Source organism: Falco punctatus, assembly GCF_963210335.1.
Source record: "Falco punctatus genome assembly, chromosome: 15".
Taxonomy (NCBI): domain Eukaryota; kingdom Metazoa; phylum Chordata; class Aves; order Falconiformes; family Falconidae; genus Falco; species Falco punctatus.
The window spans coordinates 21,762,381-21,785,212 of NC_137595.1; the positions used below are offsets into that span (position 1 = coordinate 21,762,381).

Below are 22,832 nucleotides of genomic sequence, written 5' to 3' on the forward strand. Positions count from 1 at the left end.
GCAGTCTGTTCCTGAAGCACTGCACCCTGTGCGAGGGACCCAGGCTGGGGCAGTGTGGGGAGAACTGCAGCCCATAGGAAGGACTCAAGTTGGAGAAGTTCATGGACGGCTGTCTCCCATGGGGGGACCCATGCTGGAGTGGGGGCAGAGTGTGAGGAGGAAGGAGCAGCAGAGACAGTGTGATGGACTGACCACAGCCCCCTTCCCTGTGCCCCTGCGCCACTCGAAGGGGAGGAGGGAGAGAAATCAGGAGTGAAGTTGAGCCCAGGAAGAAGGGAGGAGTGGGGAGAAGGTGTTTTAAGATTTGATTTTATTTCTCATTACCCTACTCTGATTTGATTGGCAATAAATTAAATTAATTTTCCCCAAGTCGAGTCTGTTTTGCCCATGACGGTAGTTGCTGAGTGATCTCCCTGACCTTATCTCAACCCAGGAGCCTTTTGTTATATTGTCTCTCCCCTGCCCAGCTGAGGAGGGGTGACAGAGCAGCTTGGTGGGTGCCAGGCACCCAGCCAGGGTCAGCCCATTACAGCAGTTTGCTATGTTGGAATCTAATTAAAATTGTTTGTGAGATAAAGCACTATTGTTCCTCTAAGGGGCAACTGAGCCTTTTTTTAATTAATGTAAGTTTCTGCTTATTATGGATGGATAAACATCTGGTTTTGAAATATAATCCCCTTTGAATAGTTCACATTTTCTTTACTCATTCCAGTAGCCATTTTCCTTGTGACCTCTGTTATGAACTCAAATCTAATGCTACTGCTCAACATAGTCTTTACTTATGTACACACCTACACATATCCACATATATATATACATCTATATGTGCACATTTGTTGAAGAAATGTTTGTATTGCTGTACCTGCTGTACGTTGGCTTGAAGAAGATCTCCTAAGCGCTCCACAAGCTCAGTGAAAGTAGGCCTCTCTGTGGGGACTCCATGCCAACAATCCAGCATCGTCTGGTAGCTAGATATAAACCGCAGGTATTAAGAAAGGAAAAGGATAGGAGCTTTGTTTTCTAACTGTTTCTTTCTGCTGCTCCTTGTTTTGGTCATTGTTTGGATAGTTTTGAATTAAGACAGGTTCAAATCTCCATGTACTGAAATTCTATTCCAGTTTCCACATGGAATGCTTTTTCCTTCTATATTCCTGCCTCAGCTGAATCTGTAGGCTTCTTATTTTCACCTAACTTAAAACTTGACTGCTGGGCCCCACTGATATTGCTGAAATAAATCATAGTTATGGATGTTTAGTTCCTGTCACAGAACTGGAAATCAAGGCAGACACAGTAATCTCCTGAACTGAGATTCATGAACTACAACTGACTGGCAGGGGGGTGTGGATCTGTTAATCTTGTTGTTGGCAAAGGTCAAGCTGACTTGGTCTGTGGTATCAGGACACCCAAGATACGTACAACTACAACATTTACTGAAAACAAAATATAAAATAAATAGCTGTCATCTGATGAGGTCTCCTTCCCTCTCCACACTTAAATACAATCTCTTTAGTAATACTTAAATGAAATGTATCAGCTCTCAATAGAAAACCAGGAGCTCTTACACTTCTGGAGTAGAGTACTCTGGAGATCTCATCCGGGTTCCTTCTTTGAGCCGTCGGCAAAAGTCTTCATCTATCTGCACTCCAGGGTATGGTGAAGCACCTGATAGGAGAAATAAGGAGGAGGCTCCAGAACGGCACAATCTCTGTTTCCCAGTCCAGTGAATTAAACACATATCGGTTATTTCTGCTGAGCATTTGAGATTACCTACAGTCTGACAGTAAAAGAAGCTAGAGCAAAGAAGAGGCTGTGATCACTTACTATCTACACATTTTGTTTGGAAATCTGTTACAGACTCGCTCTGTCTCTTTAGAGATTTCAATCATGCTGTCCCATAAATCCATGCATTTATGACACAACCAGGACCACTCCAAGGTGAAATATGGCAGAAGAGAAATAAAATTGTCTTAGTTTGAGACTTCAAATGACCTCTTGGTCAGTAGTAGAAAAGTTCCAGCTCATTCAATTTGTTACATACTGTTTGCCAAATTGTTCATCTGCTAGTATCCTGTGCTATGTGACTACACATGAAGGAAGCTCTGCTCATCGTTCACTGCCTTAGAATCTCTGGCCTCACTGGCCCCTGTGAGTAAGTGCAGAGAAGCTGTAAGCCTCTGGCTCCTGTGGAAAGCCCTGAGAACCCTGCAGTTCAAGCTCAGGTGTGGAATTATAGTCCTCCCCTCCTGGTTCACCGATGTAGTATTGTATATGTATTATGCAGTCCTGTAGGTAAAATTTCCTTGAAAAATGATCTTCCAAGTTTTTAGCTTTGTTTTCTTTTCTTCGTGTGTGTTCAGTGCTGCTTATTTGCAGGGCCACTCTAGTTGGTGTGAAACCTGGGAGGACAGTTCATGGCAACTGTAATCGCTTTTGAGAGGTAGAGTTCTGTAAAAGGACTGGAACTAATATATTGCACAGAAGTTGGCCTAGCAGTTTTCAAAATGAAGGAGTGAGACTTGTTTCACTTTCCTATGTAAATGGTTATCTTCAGAGAAATGACTAGTATAAATATATATATATATATATATGCATTGAATATGCTCTTCGACTAATGAGCAAGTGGGGGCTTTTCAGAGGTTATGATCTTAGTTGTATGGGATCTGCACTTTATGATGCACCATAAATAAGGAGAGCAAATATATAATTTGAGAAAGTGCTCTGACATCTGAGTAATCCAGGCCTCATAGGTAAAAAATTCAAGAGCTGTCTACAATGAAGTTTGAAAGGTTACTGAACCTGTTGTGGATAGACCTAAAAGATCCGTACGCTTTCCTCCCCTCTCAGCAAAGGCTTCACATGCAGTGCAACCCTTGTTTTTCACATTTTGGCATCCTAGAGGCTGGATGGTGAATTTGGAAAAAAATTTAATCAAGTCTTAACATAGGGGATTGAATGGAATCTGCATCTGTATCCAGCCCTCAAGGAATATTATGATTTACTGCCTAAAACATTCCTGCCTATTTCCTGCATTTTTTCCCCCCATTTGGAAATGCCATCATGTGCTGTGCACTTGGGGGCACAACAAGCACAGCAGAAATCTTTTGGATAAAAGCAGTGAAGAAGGTGCCAAAATATGGCTGTTTCCAGAATTATTCTATACTGAGAATCTGACCCCTTAATCTGCAAAACTATGCACTGGGGAGCAAAGATCCTGGCAGCTTCCTAAGAGGGCATCACAACACAGCAGATAGGCTCTGATGACATTTAGAGCTCAGGGGTGCTTAGCCACAGCGCATTTGAATTCCCTTGACGTGCAAGTATCATATCATAGCATTAAGAGTGTTTCCTGGAGTTATGTAGCTTGGAAATAGCCAGTAGCATCATTTCTGCTTTATATCTTGATTTTCCTCCCATGTCTTTGGCCTGCCATTGTGATCATAATAACCCGGTAATTAAATGCTCAGCTCACGTGGCATCACCCAGCAGCCAAAGATCTCAAAATAGGCCTCTCTCAGCTCACAAGATCTCTCTGAATAAACAGATGGATAGAAACTATAGTGTCACTTTCCCACAGTTACACTGTGACAAAAGGGTAAGGATAGGAGCAGGCTCTGGGGGCACTGACTGCTGTCCAAGCTTCTTAACGGCTGTCTGTGTAGATCTCCTGAATTCTCACTAGCTTGTCTTTTCATCTGTGGGGTTTTATCTGTGCAAACCTTTACAAGGTACTGAGGCATCATAAATACATCTGTGTATTGCCCAGCTGATCCCATATCTATTTAACAGTGGCGCGGCCTCTCAAAAGGAGTGAGCATAAACCGCACTTGATCTAGTTAGCTCTAGGTGGTCAATGTACTGGGGCAACACTGAAAACACCACCCCTCACTAGAGAAGAGATGGACTGCATGGCTTTTTCATTCATTTCTGACTGCATTCTGTGATTGTTGTGCCACCGTGGCCAACGGATCTCCATAAGGAGGAGCTGAATGGAGTCATGCCATTGATGAACTGCTGTTTTACACTGACCATCCTGATGCGCAAAAGAAACCCCTCAGTTTGCTGAGTATCACTGGCTAGATCTGGCTCATGAGCACAGCAGAGGTTATTGATAAAAATCAGTCTTGCAAATAACACTGATCGTGACTGAGGCCTTGAAGGCAGCATGGTACAATTGAGTGAGGAGGGATGGAGAATTCCACTTGAGCTCATAATCTGAGTTACCTTTTTTTGATTACATCATTGATCATATCAGCTGTAATATCTTGGTGAGAGCAAGTACAGGGAGGGCAAAGAAGAATAATTTTTGGCAAGATCTTTTGGTAGTTTGTATTTTGACCAGTGCAGGCCTCCTACCAGCTGGAGGCAGCTCAGACCATAAAAGCCCAGAACTCTTCCTTTTCCACCTCCACTCAGCATTGTACTTCATCTGGACTATGTGATAAGCCTAATAACTTGGACTGGGATGCTGGGACAGCTCAGGAGAAATGTAGGCTGAAACATATGGTGTAAGGTCTACACATGATGTTTTCCTTAGGGGAAATCTCTTCCAAAATGCTCAAAGATGTGGCATGCATTGGGTAAGGTAGCACTCTTTTGATCTTGGTTTTATTTTAGTAGGATAATAAGATGCTGATGTTATACTACCAGGCAGTTCTTGTTTACATAATTATCTTTGATTGCTTTTTGAACAGTGCACATTTAAATTCCAGGAGACACCGACATTCTGTGATGCGGCATGTAAGTGATTTCAAGATGTATTAAACATTGCTGGCGTTACCTGACATGAGGTGTGCTTACTCCATTTAAATAATGCAATGCTCAATGCAAATTCAGCCCCAAATGAAAATTAACAAGTCCCGATTTCCTTGTGTATCACCAAAATGGATCCAGCTGTCAGCCTTTCTGGGGGAAGCCTATCATGCATCATTCAGCTTCTGACCCTGAAAGGACCCATGTCCAGACTAAACTGTGCATTTTACTAATCAGTGTTTTTTCCTTTTTTAAAGAGGGTGCTAAGTCTGTGGGACCCAGTAAAAAGCAGCAGTTGTAAATGGGAGCCAAAACATACCCTGTAGCAACGACAAATAACTTCCATCCCTTGGCTCTCAATGATCTGTAAAACTTTTATATAAGAGAATTCAATCAGTGACACAAATCCTTAATTAAATATTTATCGTGTGAGCTGTAGATGTGAGTAGTGCCAAACCACAGACATGCCTGGATGATCTGTATGAAAAACCCTCTTAGAGAAAATGACTGCTTTTGAATCTGTGCCACGGATTGAAGAAAGTAGTTTGTGATCTACGTCATAACGAGGGCAGAGGCTGCTCTACAGATGGCAGCCCTTGCAGTAATTCAGTAGATTCCTCTGAATTCAGAAGAGGACAGTCTATTGTTCCAAGTAAGCACCTTCATTAAGAAAAGAGGCTATCTAAAATTAAAAAAAATCAGGTACATTATTTTTTAAAATAGTTAAAAATAGAGATGAATTTCAGTGACTATATTTTAAATTTTATTAATCTTCAGTATTAGAGGCCAAATGACCTGAAGTTCACATCTGTTAAACTCTGTCAGGACCTTTGGGAATGATATAAACACTTTGCCATCTGCAGTGGTCCTGGCCATTCATCAGTATTCAGTTCATTTGGTTCCTTGGAGATGCCCAGTGGAGACACTGTCCCCTCTGAGTGCGTCTCTGCATGCTAATGCGAATACATCTGCTTGACTAATCTATTAGAACTGGGGCATTGCGGGTCTTTCTGTGGCATTTCAAAACACATGCAGCAGGTGAGGCTGTTACAGAGCTATGAAAGTATTACACCAAAATAACAAAACCCTAAATAAATAAGGCTGAACTCTGGAGAAAGCAATAACTGCCATTTGTTTTAACCATCTGAGTGTGAACTTTCTGTTTTGTGTGCTGATATGAACAAGAGAAATCAGGCTGTGACCTTTGCAGCCAGCCCTAAACAAAGATTAGGATAGAAGCAGCTCCAGACTTTGCATCCAGATCTGGACTTGGCATCTTCAGCCTGATTGTTAATTTCAACTGATCCACGAACCAAAGATAGTAGGAGATTACAGAGTTTACTTTAAAATTCAGCAGCTTAAGTTGACAATGGTTCTTGTACTCTTTTGTCTGCAAATGCTGATTAAAAAGCCAGAGCTGACATTCCTAAATTCCCTCAGGAAAACAAAACTTGCGACTCTGCAAGGAGAATTTGAGGCGGCAAAGTCTAACTGTCTGTAAGACTGCTTGTCTAGATTTCAGGGGTTTATCTGCTGGACAGTAACCAGATCTCAGTGAGGCTGAGGTTTCTAGCAGCACCGTAAGATGAAATCTATAGTACTTAAGGAAAACCATTACTAGTCTTTCAAAAATGTTGTGGCTTGCAAATGATATGGCCAGAAGAGTAAGCATTCTACCTGTTTGCTGCTGAAATTACTTACACAGCCTAGCACTGGTTCTCCTATCAACGTGGTGGCAGCTGCTGCCAAGACATTTTCCTTACTTAGAAAATCTTACTTAGATTTTGTGGGGAAGATAACCAAGCTGGGGTAAAATGTCATGTGGGCAAGCTCCCTGGTGTTCCATGGGCTGCCACTAGCAACATCAGACCACTGTGTCAACAGCAGTGAAAACCTCTGTGACCTTTGAGCTCTGTGGTTTCCTGAAGCAGACTGCTGAGCGGAAAATATGGTTTGACAAGGAAACTTCTTTATTGCTCTCAAAGAAATATTTCACTGACGAGCAGCAGAGGCTTGCATTATCTCTGTGCTCTGTTGGTTTTGGTTATTACAAATGTTAGGCCCATGGTTCTGGATTTTATTTTGTTCCCCCTCTTCAATGTTCAGTGTTTTCATGTATTTTGCCAGGTTGAGTTCTCTTTGACTTCACTCCAGTGACTATTTTATACCTGATCTGCACTGTGCACTTTTACTAACTGAAACAGAAAGATGGCACCATGTTATCACTTTTTGTTAAAAGATTTTCTTAGCAATAGAGCCATAAATTAGGGGAAAAAAGGCTTGTAAACCATTCTTACCTAGGGAAAATATTTCCCATAGCAGCACTCCGAAAGACCATACGTCACTCTGTGTTGTGTAAATTTTGTCGAAAATAGCTTCTGGAGCCATCCATTTGAGTGGAAGTCTTGCCTAAGAATGCAAAAGACACAAGATGTTTACAGATCTGTTGTTACTGACTTGCCGAAGCCCTAGGGGAATAAAAACTGGAGATCAGCATTTCAAGTTTCTTCCACTTACATCTCCTTTCCGTACATAGTCAGGGTCTTTATAAATATCCCTGGCTAGTCCAAAGTCACAGATCTTAACCACGTTGTTCTCTGAAAGAAGGATGTTCCTTGCTGCCAAATCCCGATGAATGCACTGTGAAGGAATGAGGAGAAGCAAGATTATAGGGTTCGCCTGGACAACAAGCCCCTGCTAGAGCTGAAATCATGAGACCTTTGGAAATGGAAAGATCAATGAACTTCTGTTTAGAGCAGGTTAGAAAGGGAAACTGTGTGTGGGAATCTGCCACAAATGTACTGTCATATGCAAAAGAGAAAATAGCTCAGGGAACAAGCCAAGTATTACAGTTTTCTGATTTTTCTATGTGAAATAACGTTCACAGTTATGTTGAAATGAAGGGAGTGCCATTTTCCAGGCAATTTTTCCTGGGAAATTTGGGAGACATCAAAAATCAGCAGCTGTTACAATTGCAAATGCAGTCGAGTGTGTGTGTGAGATGGGAGTAACAGTGCTCATGGTTTCTGTGTGTGCTACCAGGGTAGCTGTGTGGTAAGTGCAAGCTCTGTTCTGGGCATACTCTGGCATGTGTATTACATTCAATTTACTTGAAAAGTGGACGTTCCACAGGCTACAAACATACGTTTTTTTTTAATCCAAAAGAGGTGCTAACTTTGCTGATAGTCTTCAACCTTGCTGACAAGCCAAATAAATAGCTGGATACTCCCTCTTTATTTTTCAGTAGTACTTTTGTTGACTGTACCAGAAGGATTTTTCTCTATGAGAAGTCTTTTCTACATTTAGTTATGAGACAGTTCTGTGAACTGTCTTAGAATTGGACTGTATTCACTCCTTCTATCTAAACTATCATCTTACAGATGCCAGTCCTTGTAGCCAATAACATGATGGATGATATTTCTTCACAACTCCTTCAGTGCTACTTATTGCTTAACCACCAGAGCTAATGGAGCTCTGACACTTTAATATAAGAGCACAAAGCAGATTACTCAGGCTCAAAAGTGTATTTGGATTTCTTCATATCAGATACTCATGATTCTGTGAAAGAAATTCAGCCCTGAGGTTTTAATGAGCTCACTTTTCGGGAGGCGAGAAACTCCATGCCTTTTGCCACTTGGAAGCTATAGCAAATCAGATCCTCCAAAGTCAGGGGCCGCTTGTACAGGTCCTCAGCATCTAGGAGAGATCAGAGACATGGCAAAACACTAGAGCAGCAGCTCCAAACTTTTTTGGCACTGGTGCCACTTGCACAGTGATGACCCCAGCCCTGCATCTGAGTTTTGTTACATGAGTTCTCTACTAGGATTACATCTTTGGTTTAGGAACAATTGACCTAGAAGCAGAAGATGAGGTGATTAAAGAAGTTCCATCCAACGTTAATCATGTCAGTTAGCTATGGGGAAAACAACATCTGGGGAGAAAAGTGAGGGAAACTATTTATAGTGAGCGAGTGACAAGACTGGGAACAGACTGGCCCCACAAATCTCCAGGTAAAATATTGCTATTACTCCTCTTCTACAACAGGAGCAGCTTTTATATGCATACGTTATTACAAATCTCTTTTTGTGTAAAATTGGAGTGAGGCACAGGCAAGAGAAAGAATTTGCAATTTCAAGAGCAAGTCAAGCTATGTAAGGGCTTGTAAAGTATGTGACAGCGTGTGTGGCATTAGCCAAGTAACAGAAATCTTTACAATAAAAGATCTGGGATTAGGTAGGTTTCTTTTACCTTCTTCATCATCTTCTGAATCACTGTAACTCTTATCTTCAATAAATCCTGAGCTGGCAGAGCTTCCTGTGCTGGCTACACTCTCAAGACGCCTCTTGATGAGTTCGGTCAAATCACTGTTGGACTCATCCAGACTTTTCTCTGCTTGGTCAGAGTTTTCCTGGGACTAGAAATGGTATAAAACTGATTTTTAGCTTTGGATGATGCAATTCCTGGGGATTCAAAATACGTAACAAGTATCATATGGAGAAAGTGTCCTCTGAAGATGAGCTGAAAACATGTTGGAACATGATGTTCCCTGAGTAGCGGAACTAATGAAGCCTGTTTTCCTACTTATTAATACAGAACCTTCCATTTTACTGATAAGAAAATTCCACCATAAAAGTTAGCTGGAAGCTGGCTGGGTGAGACTGAGAGATGAGCAGAGATACTGTAATTCTGTACCTCTTGCTTTCCTAGGAAACCATGCTAAAATCACTGTTCAAGGTATGTGCAGTCTCCCTGTCCTGGGCAGTGAGGCATAACCAGTCCTTGCAATTCACGGAAACAAGGGTGAGAAAAGAAACGCTGAGTGACTGTACCAGGAAAATCTCCTTCTCTTACACAAAGTACCTTATTTACTTTTGTGTCAGTACACAATAGTACTACTAGTAGTAGTAGCAGTAGTGGTAGTAGTAGTAATAATAATGATAACAAAAATACACCCCACCCCACCCCGAATTATCTGGGGAAGTTAGATCAGAGAGCCCTTTCAATGCTGTATTTTCACAATGAGGGATAGTTCTGCCCTCTCCTCATCGCTGCTTCTGGCCTCCTGTGTCTTCCCCCTTATGCTAGCCCAGTCTGTGCTAGCACAAATGTTTGTGTGGATGCAGACAACTGTTTGGAAACCAAACCCATTTGGTTAGGTTTAATGCAGACCGTGCTCATGATCCAGTTCGCTGCATACAGCACAGACTTTTAGGTTGGCAGAGGGGAAAGGAAAACACGGAAGATGGGGTTGAGCAGATGACGGAAGGGTGGGCTGCTTTTGGTAGCTGGGGAGGGTGGGCCTAGAAACAAAAGTCCCCAAACTGGTTTTGTATTTTGCAAGGGTTCACCTTCTCCTAGTTCAATTAATACCATTTTTTTACTACTGCTTTGTTGCCCCCCTTGAGCTGCGTAGTATATCGCAAGTAATTCCCTCTCTCAAACGCTCTTGAGCACTTGGGTATCTGCAACTAATTCTTTAGTAGGTGGTAGAAAAGAAGAGGTTGAGAGTGAGGTCCTGCAGGGGAAAAAGTTTCCGTTTCTTGCTCATACAAATTGAAATGCGGTGAGAAAATACAGTGCCTATATAAATACCAAACTGTCTCAGTGCCAATGCAGAAAAATATCCAACTTGTGGTCAGTGGCTAATTCTCCACCTTGCAACTATGAGAAGCCTGTCATTTTTTTACCTTGTATGCAATGAAATCTCCTCGTTTTCCTCTTAGATAGTTGGACAAATTTCCATATTTGCAATATTCTACTATGACCATTAAAGGACCTAAAAAGACAGTGAAAGTCAAATGAGTTTTGAAGCACTGCAAAGCACTTAATACTAACTTATCTTCACAAATCCTCTTCAAAATAAATAAATGCTGTCATTCCTCTTACACAGATAAGGAAATTGGGAAACAGAGAAGTGACACTCCAGAAGCACACAATCAGTAGTGGATATGGAGAGAAGGGAATACTGATTCTTAGTTTTCCCCATTAGATGGCAAAGGTATTTATTCCTTATTTATAAACAAAGGAAAATCGAGAATGATAAATAAGGATATAAAATACGATATGCTGTTGAGGTTATTTTACTCTATAATAGATCAATAGCATGGAACAGTCTTCATTTTTCTTTGCTGCCTTCAGAACTGTTTTTTTTTTAGGTGGAGCTGATGCCACCAGAGGTCATAAAAGTATGGAACCATAGACAGATCTAAATCAAAAGTTTCAGAAATACTTAGTGTGAAGTTTTTGAAAGCCTGGAAAGTCCTATCAATTTCTTCCTTTCTTATTTCTGTGCAAACTACTGTAGAGTTCAGTGCAGTAATAGCATAATACAATTATGCATATTTTTAAGATCTGCTTGAAAATGCTTTTATGTTTCAGCATGAGCTATTAGGAAAATGAAAAGCTACATCCTCTTTACCTTTAGTGTAATCACTGCTTTTTGTAACCATCAAAAGTAAGATAAAGTGAAATCACGGGACTAGAATGCATATAAACATGTATTATTAGCAATCCTAAGCAACCAGACTTTCATGTCCAGAAACCTTTCTCTGTCTAGAAGGTGCATATTTGAGACTTAGGAGTCTGAACTTCAAAGGAAAAGTGCTGAGAGCTGCACTTGGCTGTTCGGGGAGGAGGCAGCTCTAAGCAGCGCTTCTACCTGGTGTATCAGAAGCGGGGACACAGACTTGTCCTGCAGTCTGTCCCCAGGGTGCACTCTGACGCGTACAGTATTGACTGACAATTGGCCCATTAAAAGGGAGATGGTGAATTCTAGCAATAATAACCAACAGCTTGATAATAACAACATTGCATATTTCTGCCAGGCTCTTTATTTGTACAAGCCCTACAGTACTGCTAGATTGACCTTTGGGCTGTTCAGGACTTCCAGTCCCTGTTGACTGCAGCTGTACCATGTTCAGCACCTGAGAACACTGTGCCAGTGATGGCAAAAACACAACCGGCCCCAGATCAGAGCTGTCAGTGGTGCGCCGAGCACACAACATTGCTTTTGGGCTTAAAGGCAGCAGTGCTGGGACCGGCAGTGAGCAAGAGAGCTCTGGGGTCCATTGTTCTGAAGAACCTCCAGTGGAATGTCCCTCATGGATGCACTGAGGAAATGCAGGTTGCAGTACAGCTTTAAAGCTCCAGTTAGTGATTTATTCACAGTTTTGAAATGCTTCCTAGACATGGCCTCTCCGTATTTCATTTTCTTATTGTAAAGCATATACTATGCATTAGTTCTAACTGCTTAAACATCAGACACTCAGTCAAGGTGTAAAATTTGTTGTTTGTTATATTGTTAAAATAATATATGTGCATATTTAATATCAGTCTTCATCAGGAGTACCGTTTCATGGTTACATAAAACCTAACAAGGAAGGAGAAAGCACTGTGTACTGGAATGGCATTTTAATAGCAACTTTTATCCTGGTGTCTGTCTTGAGAGCTCAAGGCTATTTTTCTTTAGTCTGCAGTTGCATTGCTCAAAGGTAAACAAACCGGCGCCTGCCCAGAGGCTCCTCAGTGCCCTGCAAAGCCATGCTGCACCGCTCTGCTCAGGCCACTGCTCCCCGGAGTCATCAGTGGGTTTCCTAGGTGGCTAGAGTGTAAGAGGGCTACCTCTTCACCCAGGAGGGCAATCAGGATGAAGGAGGCTGGAGAACAGGAAACTGAGGGACTCCCAAGAGAAAAATTTCCTCAGAAACTGGACACTCACAGTATTTGATCAGTTACTGAGATGTGTCTTAGTATGCAGCTGGAACTCTGTGGCTGAATTAGTGCTTTGGTTAAAGACTATTGACATCTTAGCAATGCTGCTGTTTTAAGCACCTGTTTGTATTAAGCACCCTTACTGACTTGACAGGAGAGGAGAATCACCAGCGTTCATAATGTTACTTCCCCTGTGCTCACAGCACCAAGCAAAGGCTACTCACTTACACATCTGAATCTTAAAACCCTCCAGCTAAAACTGGTCATCCTGGTCATCCTGCCATGCAAGCTTTTGGGGTCTGCAGTGCTACAGCAATTCCTGCAAGTTCCCCGTTCACGGCTCCCAGAGTATCTGTGGCTGCTGGTTGCAGACTGCTCCTTGAGGAACTGGGACTATCTTGCTGGAGGGAAGATTTCTTTCCTGGCATCCTACCAAATCTACCTCACTGAAGTTTTCTTTTTTCCCCTATGACTGGACAACCACATGTTACTTGGGAAAACAATAGCTTTGAAGTCTCAGATGACAACAGATGTGTGCACGATCTCTCTTGCTTTTTCCCCTTGTTTAATTTTACTTTGGTGTTTTTGTCCTCAGCTTTCCTAAATCTGTCCTTTGGGGATTGTTTTAAAGGTTCACTGTAAGCATTAAGGAGACATCTTCGAGAGTTGTTACCCTGAAGTTAAAGCACAGTATAGGAAGAGACAAGGATGCTTTGTATGGCAGTAAGGGAAAGGATGTTTTAGTGACAAAGGTCTAAGATTTATGGAGTCCTTTGTTTAAGTCTGCACTTTGCAGCAGATTCTTTGTGTGACGTACAGGCAGTAGTGTCAGCTCCTTGAAGGTCCATGCTGTTGCTCCTTTCAGTTTGGAGTGCCTCAGGCTTCCTGTGTGCTACCCAAAAAATGCCTGCACTTGCCCAGCAAGAGTGAGGTGCTGGGGAAAGAAGGAGGCCTCAAGAAGCTAAGTGCTCAGCATGGTGCATTATTCTGATAAGGCAGGGAAGAAAAGGGAGGTGCACCTTTGAAATGATCAGTAGTGCCTCTGTGGAGGAATTGGGCACCTAATTGCAGTTAAGGATCCTGCCTCCCTTCAGTCCATAATCCCTTTTCTAAACAAGCTGACAAAGGCTAGAGAAAAAGAAAATAGAGAAGTGACACTACTGCCTGGGAGAAGACGTTCAGAAACTGTTGACAAGATGTGGCCGTATTCTGCAGTAGCAGAGCCTCTCCTGTGACCAGAGAGGTGGAAATATTTGTGCTTGCATTAACTGCACGTGCATGAGACTTGGGCTCCGCCACAGATACATCCAAGCACATTGTATCTGAAAAGTGTTTCTTCTTTGCTTGTTATTTACTGAGGACTTCTCACCTCCAGCTTTGGTGCAGGCTCCCAGCAGGTTGACCACATTCAGGTGATGTCCTATATGGATGAGGATCTTCAGTTCAGACATTAAAGCCTTGCATTCATTAGTAGTTGCACATTCTGCTTAAGATAAACAGGAAAAGAATCATCTTTACACAACAGGATATTTTTAACAAGACACAGCAAGATCCTGTTTATACTTGGAAACAAAACCAACCCAGGTTACTTGCAGTATCTTTGCTTTTCAGACTCTTAAACAGATAATAATTCATCTGTTTCATTGTCTGTTGACCTTTATGAAGTGGAATAGCACTTTATCTTTTGGGTGACTCTTCCTTTCTCTAGCATGGGTTATGGAGGGTTACTGTCCTGCAGCAGAACCCTCCCCCCAAATCAGATACCAGAGAGCCGTTGCAAGGAATGAATTTTGCAAGCTTGGCAAAGGAACAACCAACCACTCCAAGCAACAACAGCACACACAAGAGTGTGTTCCTCCATCTAGAATGATGATGTGCAGTTTAGTAGTACTTCTTTACTATACCTCAGAATATATTTTTTCACAACTCTCCACTGCAGGGATGGAGGAATCCAACACATCTGTAGGTTGGGTCCCAAAATGTACCAGAGAAGGTACAGCATTACTAAATATCAGCCCTGTGAGATCTCATTGACCCAAGAAATGCATTTCCCACCAAAGCAAAAGGGGCCATATTTGTGTGAACCATGAACTTGACACTTGCTGAAGCAGCGGCTAGCCAGTTATACTGTAGTTTCATTCTCTTTTGCTGCCAAAGCTAAGGAAGGCACTCTCAGACCATAACAATGTTCAGATGCTGGCATGTTTCTTCTGCCTTCTTTCCAAAACTTTCATGATGTATTTTAAAAAAAGAGACTGTGTCCTGTTTCCCCTCTTTCCTTTTGCATCATGTAAGATTTAAATATAAATAAATGGTTATGAAACAGATCGTTTGGTTTGACAAATGTAACCTCTTTATCTGTTTGTAGACTTCTCTATAAACAAATCTTTCACCAAATTGTGTTATAAAGAAGGAGTTGTTACAAGTCCAAGATTTCTTCAGTCAACAGTGTTTGCAGACGGGTGTGTACATGAGTGGTATTACTCCTGATTTAGGCAAGCATGAGCTGGAACACATGCCTGGCAAAATCTAAACAGAACAGCCTCAGAAGTGTTTCAGATAATCTTGCACACTAAGTTTTAGACTTGAACCCAGAACTGATACCAGCCTGCTTCATGGAAATGACAGATAATGCTAGAATTACAGAAATGCAGACATCTCCAGAGCCTTTCTTTGTTTGTTTGTTTGTTTTGTTTTTTTCCTGAATGGATTGACTCACACTAGAGAATCTGCTTTATTCAGGAAAGTGATGAATTATGGGCACATTAGTTGGGGAGGGACAGGTTAGAGCAGGAGGCTGTTGCCTCCACTGAGGGAGGAGGGTGTAAAATGATGGAGGAACTGTCAAATAGTTGGCTGAATATGTGCAGGCAAGGTAGAGCTGACATGAGGATCAGTTGGGAAGCACAGCGTGGAAGTGAATGAAAACCCAGAGCTATCCAGGGTAGTAAGTTTTGGATGGAGAAGGGAGCATGTCTGGATCAGGGGCTCCTAGGATATTTCAGGGATCTGGAGACGGGCATGGAACAGAAGAAACAACAGCAAGAGAGATGATCTGAAGAGATACTGACTAATGCAGAGAAGGGAGACCAGATTTGGAGGAGGTCCAGACAGGTGATAAACTGATGTTCTTGAAATTTCAGAGAGATGGGAAGCAGCAGAGCATCAAGAGAGGTAGCTAGCAACAGAAGCCAAATGCTGTGATAGAAGTTCCTGAATCATGGCATTGCAGAGGTTAATACTGTCATGCAGCAGCAATGCAAAGCAATGTGGGCTATGAAAAGCCATCCAGTGAGCATGATTGCACCTTTGCAAAAATCCTAAGTGAACAGTCAAAAACCTCCAACCCAAGTAGTCAATGTACTGGCTGTTGCCTTTGCTCACAAGCTGTCTGCAGAGGCTTTGTATGTAAATATAATATGAAAGAATAGTCTCCAAGTTCCCCCCTTCCCCACCACTGAATGGTAAAAGCTTTCCTTAATTTCAATAATTGCAAGCAAGTTGTCTCTAATTCACTCCCTTGGCATTGCTTTTTTTTGCAGCCCCTTGAACTGTTCTACATCTGGAAGGGCTGTGATCGAAGGCTTATATCCAATTTCAGACTATCTAATGTAATTACATTCTGTAATCTGTTTCCCTCCTAACCCCACAGACCTGGAAGCTGCTGTTTTCCTCCTCTAGGAATACAAGACTTAATCAGCAGCACAGCATGGAGCCCGCTTGTCATTTCCTACACGTTAACATCCACTGTATAATGACTAATTGCTCCCATATGACAAACCCACTCCCTTCTGAACACAATGAACTTGGGACTTGTTTGGAGCTGCGAACTGGAAACCTCATTGCCCACAGGTTCCCTGAGGAGTCTTGTTGAGAATCTCAGAGGGATATGTACCTTTAAGCATTTTTACGGCAACTGTTTTGCAGGTTGAAGATTTATCAATGCCAAAAGCAGACGCCTCCACCACCTTCCCAAAAGCACCATGACCCAGTGTTTTACCTAGAGAAGCAAGAGTCAAGAATGAGCCAAAAGGGGACTTACGACAGTCTGCATCAGACAGGAGGGAAACATGCATTCTCAGCTATGCAAGGAATACAAGACTCCAGTGCTCAGGCACAACGTAGACGTAGACCGATAGTCAATAGAAGCCTGTATCACATATTTGCAGCATAGGGATATAAACAGTGTGATTTATATCCATATGACTTTAATGCAATACAGTATGTGACAGAACAGAGTAGAATAAATACATCTGCATTCAGCTGAAGGCAGGGCTGAATACATATATATGGCTTAAGGGTAAAAAAATTACGTATAGTTGTCCTGAAGCCCAGGAAAGTCAGAGTTTGACTTAAACATAGACTTGTGGAACCCTGATCTCTCATGAATCACAGTCATGGAGATAGCCAGCAAAGGCACTCAGGCACTCAGAACCCCTTAACCCTTCAGTTATTGACATTTATTTGATGTAAAAGCTATACTAAATGGAATTTAAGATGATAATTTTCCCTTTCATTTGAATTTTCATGCCTGTGTGCTCTGAGGGCTCAGACCCACAGTGCAGCAGAGTACGCTAGGCATCATGGTCCGGCTTTTTGGTTCTGCTGGTTTGACCCTATGTCCCACTATCATCTCATTTTTTATTATTTTTGTCTGTTTTCCTCCTTCTTCCATGTTTTCCAGCTAAAGCACCAAGAGCACACACAGATATATTCCCTACACTCATTATTGAACACGGATGTTACTGTTTCTTTATACAAACACAACCTGTTTTTTACTTTTTCTTGCTCCATCATCCAGTGAGCTGAGCTGTTGAATGAAATTTGGTTCATTCTTCCATGATAGCTCTTTACAACTTAAACCCAAGTTCAAGTGATTGATAAGGAATTGATTATTTGATGAATTGATAGATATTGATAGATGTCTTCAAAATAAAATTCACTGAGACTGTCACCTTTCAGATTGTCTTCTCTTTCCCTTTTCCTCTATGGGTATGAAACCGTACTTCTGGCAGGGACAGTACCTGGAGATGCCTTTCTTCCCTGTCGAGAGTTTGGCTTCACTTCTCCAAGAAGGAAAAAGAGACGATAGCTATTTTAGAGAGAGACAATGTCTTTGCTTTTCTTACCAAATCCCTTGTTTCACCCCTCGTTAAGGATGATCCTGAATTCTGTGACTCACTGCCAGCTCTCCCCAAGCGTGGTAGTACACTGGCACTACCTGGTAGGCTGCTTCTTGGGTTATACAACAGATCTACTGAAACTGAGGAGCATTAGAAATTACCATTCTTTACAGTACTAATACCCAAACCACTCACCCAGCCGCAGTCTGTCTCTTGGGAACTCCCATTTACTGCTGTCATAGGGGAGACGGTCACACTGCTCATCAAGAGGCATTTCCTCTGGATCCATTATAATTGACAGGTATCCTGTTTTAATATCTGTGGCATCGGGCTAAAAACAGGGTGTGGAGAAATTATTCACAATATTTACCCTGCAATTCTAATGGGAAAGAGCTGTCATCTCCAAGACTGAGTGCTGCCTGGGGAGTTCCCTGAATTCCAGACTTAGCTCTGAAATTTATTCTGCACCATGAATGCATCACTTCAGCTTCCTGCCTCTCTTTTTTTTTATATCTGAGAAATAAATGTTTTTGTATGCCTGCCACTCATGGGTGTTGGGAAGAGTCACTGATTAATGTTGGTAAACACTCTGAGGACACAAAATCAATCACTGCCCACTACCTGTATCTGCTAAAGGAAATCAGTGCTTTTCTAGGGAAACTCCATGACCTGCACTTCCCGGGGCGCTATGGAGTGTTTTGGCATTTTCATAGTGTTTTGTTTTGCAGTCTTGATTCTCCATGGTTATTCACTTCATGGCTATTGCTTATTACAATTTAAAATTGATTGAAAGCTGGTCAAAACTGCTATTTCTAATGCTGCTAACTGAGAAATTGTGATTTGGTGGGTCCTGTGAGCAGACTTGCATGGGTGTAAAATGTAATAGGAAATTCACTGTTGTCCACAACTCTTAAATTGAGGCCAAGTATGAAAACATGAATTTAATCACTGTATTTGCAGGACGAGGGGAAATTTTACTCAAGTTTTGGGGTTCAGCACTGGGACTGTAATTTGGTGAACAGGGAGCTGCGGTTGCCTTTCTGTTTGCTGTTTGTTGTAGGAAAACCAGTCCTAAATTCCTTGGAACTTTACTGAAACCTTGCTTTTTTGAGTCACACAAAGGAGGTGAAAGAATAGTAAGACTTGGAGACAAAATAAGCTGTGCGGTTTGAGCTTATTTCTAGAGCAAACATCCTAGGATCTTTCTTAAAACAGGGCCCCCCTTTTAATACCTATATTGCAGAGAAAAATGCTGAAATCAAGCCCTCATTTTAGAGAGGTTTAGGATTTTTTCAGTTTCCTAATCTTGCAAGCCAGTTTGACTCATAAAGAGGGGGGAGCCTGATTTTATTGTACTATGGAAGCGGGTAGAAATCTCACAAGTGCAAGTGATCTCTTAAGAAGTCAGGGTACTATCACTAGAAAACTTGGACTGAATTTTTATAGGAACATTTTGCATTTTTTCTACCATCTGCCCCAAACATTCAGCCCTAAACTCTGATGCAATGGATGAGCTGGGCCCATTTCCATACCCTCCGTGCGATATGGAAGCTTTCTTACTTTTCTCAGTTTCCGAATGAACAGGGTCAGAAGAAGCCAGAAGAGAGTAGCAGCTAGGCCAGTGCAGACCAAAATGATAACTTCAATGTTGGATTTCTCCTCAGAACCTGTAGGTTAAATGTACAACCAAATTTTATATGTAGCCAAAGTCCATGACTGAAGAATAGCTCTCCTCAGTCCAACACAATATATGCATTTTGCCTTAGCTTGGACCTCACCTTGGATTTTAATGAAGGCTGACGTGCTGTCTTGGCCCATGTCGTTGGACGCCTTGCATTCATAGAGCCCTTCATCATCCTTTTTCACTCGCTCAATGACCAGGGTATTATTTTCCATGGAAATTCCTGTTGTAAGGCATTTTGGTTAATGTTATCACAGTAACCTACCTGGCTACAAATACTTTTTGGAGACAGAGAACTGAAAGTCAGCTCCCATCCATGCAGGTTTGGTACACGCTGTTGTTGGGAGGCATTTTAATACGCTGTTCTTCATTGTGGTCTGGCAACAACCTTTCTCTGACTTTTTTTTTTTCTTCAATACCTGTGTTAATTGCTTGGGGATCTTTTAAGCAACAGCAAATGTGGCTATTAATTTATTATGAGCAGACTGCGCCTGAGAAAACTATGGAAGTTGGTGAAGTGATGGGAAGATAAGTTTTCTGTTAGCAATAAGGTACACTGGAAAAAAAGGGAACTCAGTGAAATTATTGGAGAAAGCTGATGTCTCGGAGGCTGTGGGAAGTGATGGGAGTTCTAACATGTGGAACATGCAAATCATGTTATGCACATCCCTGTAAAAATCACTGCATGGAGCAACCTTGGATTCACAGGCACTACTAGTGGTGGAGTGGGAAGAGAGGTTGCTTAGATGTGACCTATGTGAGGCTTTTCTGCATTTCATTTTCCTGATTAATTTTCCACAATTAATTTTTCCTCATTTTTGTGGCACAAAACTGAGATCTCCTCTGTTTCACTAAGGAAATGTTGGGGCAGAAATAGGGAAACAGGTCAGGCTTTGAATCCGAAAGGGAAAGACATTGTGAGTTTCTGGGTGTTCTGCCTATGAATCGTATTATTGTTAACAAGAGTACTGCACAGAACTTGCCATGCACTGTGCTGAAATATTTACCCTGAGGTGTTTTTTCCAAATATTTTATTTATGTTTCCATTGGTTGGATGAGTTATATGCTTGTCCCTCTAGAATTATTTATAGAATTTCAGTAGCTATAAAGGGTTTCTCTCAGAACAGTCTGATCTGAATTATGGATGATCCTAGATTTCCTACCTAGTCCAAGATGCAAAATTAAAGTCACAGGACCAGCTACTGACATGGGATTCTGCATGGTTTACAGGAGATGTCAGGATAGAGTGCTGAGAAGGAATTCCAGGCTCAGGAAAGGGAGCCTATGCTCCCTGCCTGTGGTAGCACTGCGCCCGTACTGCTCTGTACCAGCGCTGAGAGCACATTCTCATTACTGTGTTGTGGGGGATAAAAGAAGGATGTGTGATATGCCGTGGCATGCCCTGGACCTGACTGGGAGGTGACTGCCCACAATTTGCTGCAGTATTTTCTGACCTGGCCCCAAGGATATCTGGCACTCCAGGCCTGTGTTTTCAGACACAGCGGATAAGCAGGTACACTCGCTGTCTCAGCTCTGTACACAGCCGCTGTCTCCCCCAAGCAGAGGGACCAGCAGCATGCTGTACCCCGTCGTTTGCTGACGCGGTGCTAATGCTGACTCTGCAGACACCAACGCTGCACCTGTGGAAGGCAAGCTGCGTGGGTTGCAACCACTTGGCAGCTTTGACCTCCAAGTCCAAGCTGGAGATTACTGCAGTGGTCTAATATATTTGGGGAGTTGTGTGTGTGTTCCCTGGGGTAGCGTCTACCATCCTGGCTCAGCCGTGCTTGCAGTAGCTGTGGAGCTGTAGGTCCTACACGTGAAGCTGCCAGTCTGTCATCCTGCATCGCGGACAATACCACCGCGCGCTTGGGAAGCAAGTGCACTCACCTGACGCTGCTGAAATGGGGTAGCCATTCTTCCTCCACGTAATCTGAGGTTCTGGTGTTCCATTGACCTTGCACTCCAGAATGATCTTGCCACTGATGTTAACCTCCAGATCTGTGAGGTTTTGTATCACATACGGTGCTGCCTTTGCTACAGTCACAAAAGAAAACAGTAAACATTAAAATTTCAGAAGGTACCTCCCTCGGCTCTGCCATCTCCTCTCCTTTGGCCTCCCCGGGCTGGAAGTGGTAAAGATTTGGTCGGTGAGTGGTAGCAAAAATCCCCTAAAAGATTATGGGAGGAGTGGGTGAGTTTATTTGGCTTATTTTCAAAATGACTCAGCTTAGATTTGGGTTCAGCTTGAACCTCCTTGAGTTTCTCAACCGCTGAAGAAAACAGAGGACTGTGAGTAGGTAGAGCAAACACCAAATGAATACAAAAAAAGAAAGAAGGAGGCAAAGAGGAACCAGTTCTAAGGATTTTGTGTCCTCTATCATGAGTGCAGTTACCTACCTCCTTCAAAGCATGTTAACCTCTACTTTCTGTTCATTTTTCAGGAAAGCAATGAATAAAATCACAAAGCATAGCGTAAAAAATGCATAAAACCTGCAATGAGGACAGTAGCTGTTGGGTGTCAGTACATTTAAAAGACCTTGTCTGCATAGGGGAAGGAGGGCTGGTTTGGAGGGGCATTTCCATGCATGTTCTCCAGAAGAATTGCATTGCTGACATGTGCCAGACAAATAACAGACCCCAGTAATTCTAGAAGAATGGGATCAAGGTTCCAGTTCTCCCATGGATGTATTCCCAGTTTAGCTGTGTTTTTCCCATAGCCATCATGTGTAGGTGTCTGTGTAGGTGGAAATTTGACTAAGTGAATAAAAATATCTGCCAGGGGAGAGAAAAGTGAATTGCCTGAATGCAGAGGGAGCCCAGTGCAGATGATGCTGACAGGTGGCTCCGGTGCCGCTGTGGGGACAAGCCAAACCACTAGAACTCTCTAATACCAGGGTGAGATTTTTTCTCATCCTCCACACTTCAGGAAGAGGCAGGTGCTCATGCCATTTCTTAAAATAAATCACCTCCCACTCAGGTATCAGAGCGGTGCTAGCCACAGCTGTGGCGTGGGTGAGCATTTTCTCCTTGTGTGCGTGCCTGCATGGCTTGGGAAGGGACTGTGCGAGTGGTGTGGGCTGCACGGGGTAGGAGGCTGCATGGGCAGTGTGCTCATTCACTTAAAACAAGGATGAAGCCAGCACTGCACAGCCTGGTTTGTACCTAAGTGACAAGTGCTGGTGGCAGCATAGCTGTCCCTTCAGCGTTTCATTAGCCGTTAATGTAAGTGAAGAAGCCAATTTGAAAATCACTGTCTAGTTCAGCTTCTGAATGACTCTGCCTTCTGCACCCCGGCTTGTGCCTCTTTATTTCAGTTCTGCTCCAGTTCTGTGCTTTGGGTATTTGCTCACCATAGGAAGGTAGCTAATAACTTCGCCTGTTCCAGCAGCACTTTTTCTTCTGAGAAGGCTTAGAGCCGATCACTCTTCTTTGCTCTGAAGCAGAAGAAACTTCACTGATTTTCAGTGAGTTTCTGCCAGAAGAAGTGTCCTGGCCTTTATATTTATATAGCCAAAGAAACCAGGCTTCAGGATCTGTAGTGTTATGATTTTTACAAAAATAAAAGA

The 22,832-nt window shown here is 42.5% G+C and overlaps 1 protein-coding gene across 2 annotated transcripts in view; it reads right to left on the bottom strand.

Annotated features, from left to right (window-relative positions):
- LOC308054021 (vascular endothelial growth factor receptor kdr-like) overlaps positions 1-22,832 on the bottom strand; it is a 141,352-nt gene that overhangs the window by 20,300 nt on the left and 98,220 nt on the right. Inside the window, exons 14-26 of one of the 2 annotated variants that reach the window (XM_080366144.1) lie at positions 21,154-21,300; positions 19,361-19,486; positions 19,143-19,249; positions 17,778-17,913; positions 16,355-16,459; positions 13,829-13,942; positions 10,437-10,525; positions 8,998-9,163; positions 8,348-8,445; positions 7,267-7,389; positions 7,047-7,158; positions 1,563-1,662; positions 863-968 (exon numbers count right to left, since the gene is read on the bottom strand). In XM_080366144.1, coding sequence (XP_080222270.1) covers positions 863-968; positions 1,563-1,662; positions 7,047-7,158; positions 7,267-7,389; positions 8,348-8,445; positions 8,998-9,163; positions 10,437-10,525; positions 13,829-13,942; positions 16,355-16,459; positions 17,778-17,913; positions 19,143-19,249; positions 19,361-19,486; positions 21,154-21,300 — 1,529 coding nt within the window. Of the gene's footprint in view, positions 1-862; positions 969-1,562; positions 1,663-7,046; positions 7,159-7,266; positions 7,390-8,347; positions 8,446-8,997; positions 9,164-10,436; positions 10,526-13,828; positions 13,946-16,354; positions 16,460-17,777; positions 17,914-19,142; positions 19,250-19,360; positions 19,487-21,153; positions 21,301-22,832 lie in introns of both variants that reach the window. The other variant, XM_080366143.1, reaches the window with a different exon arrangement.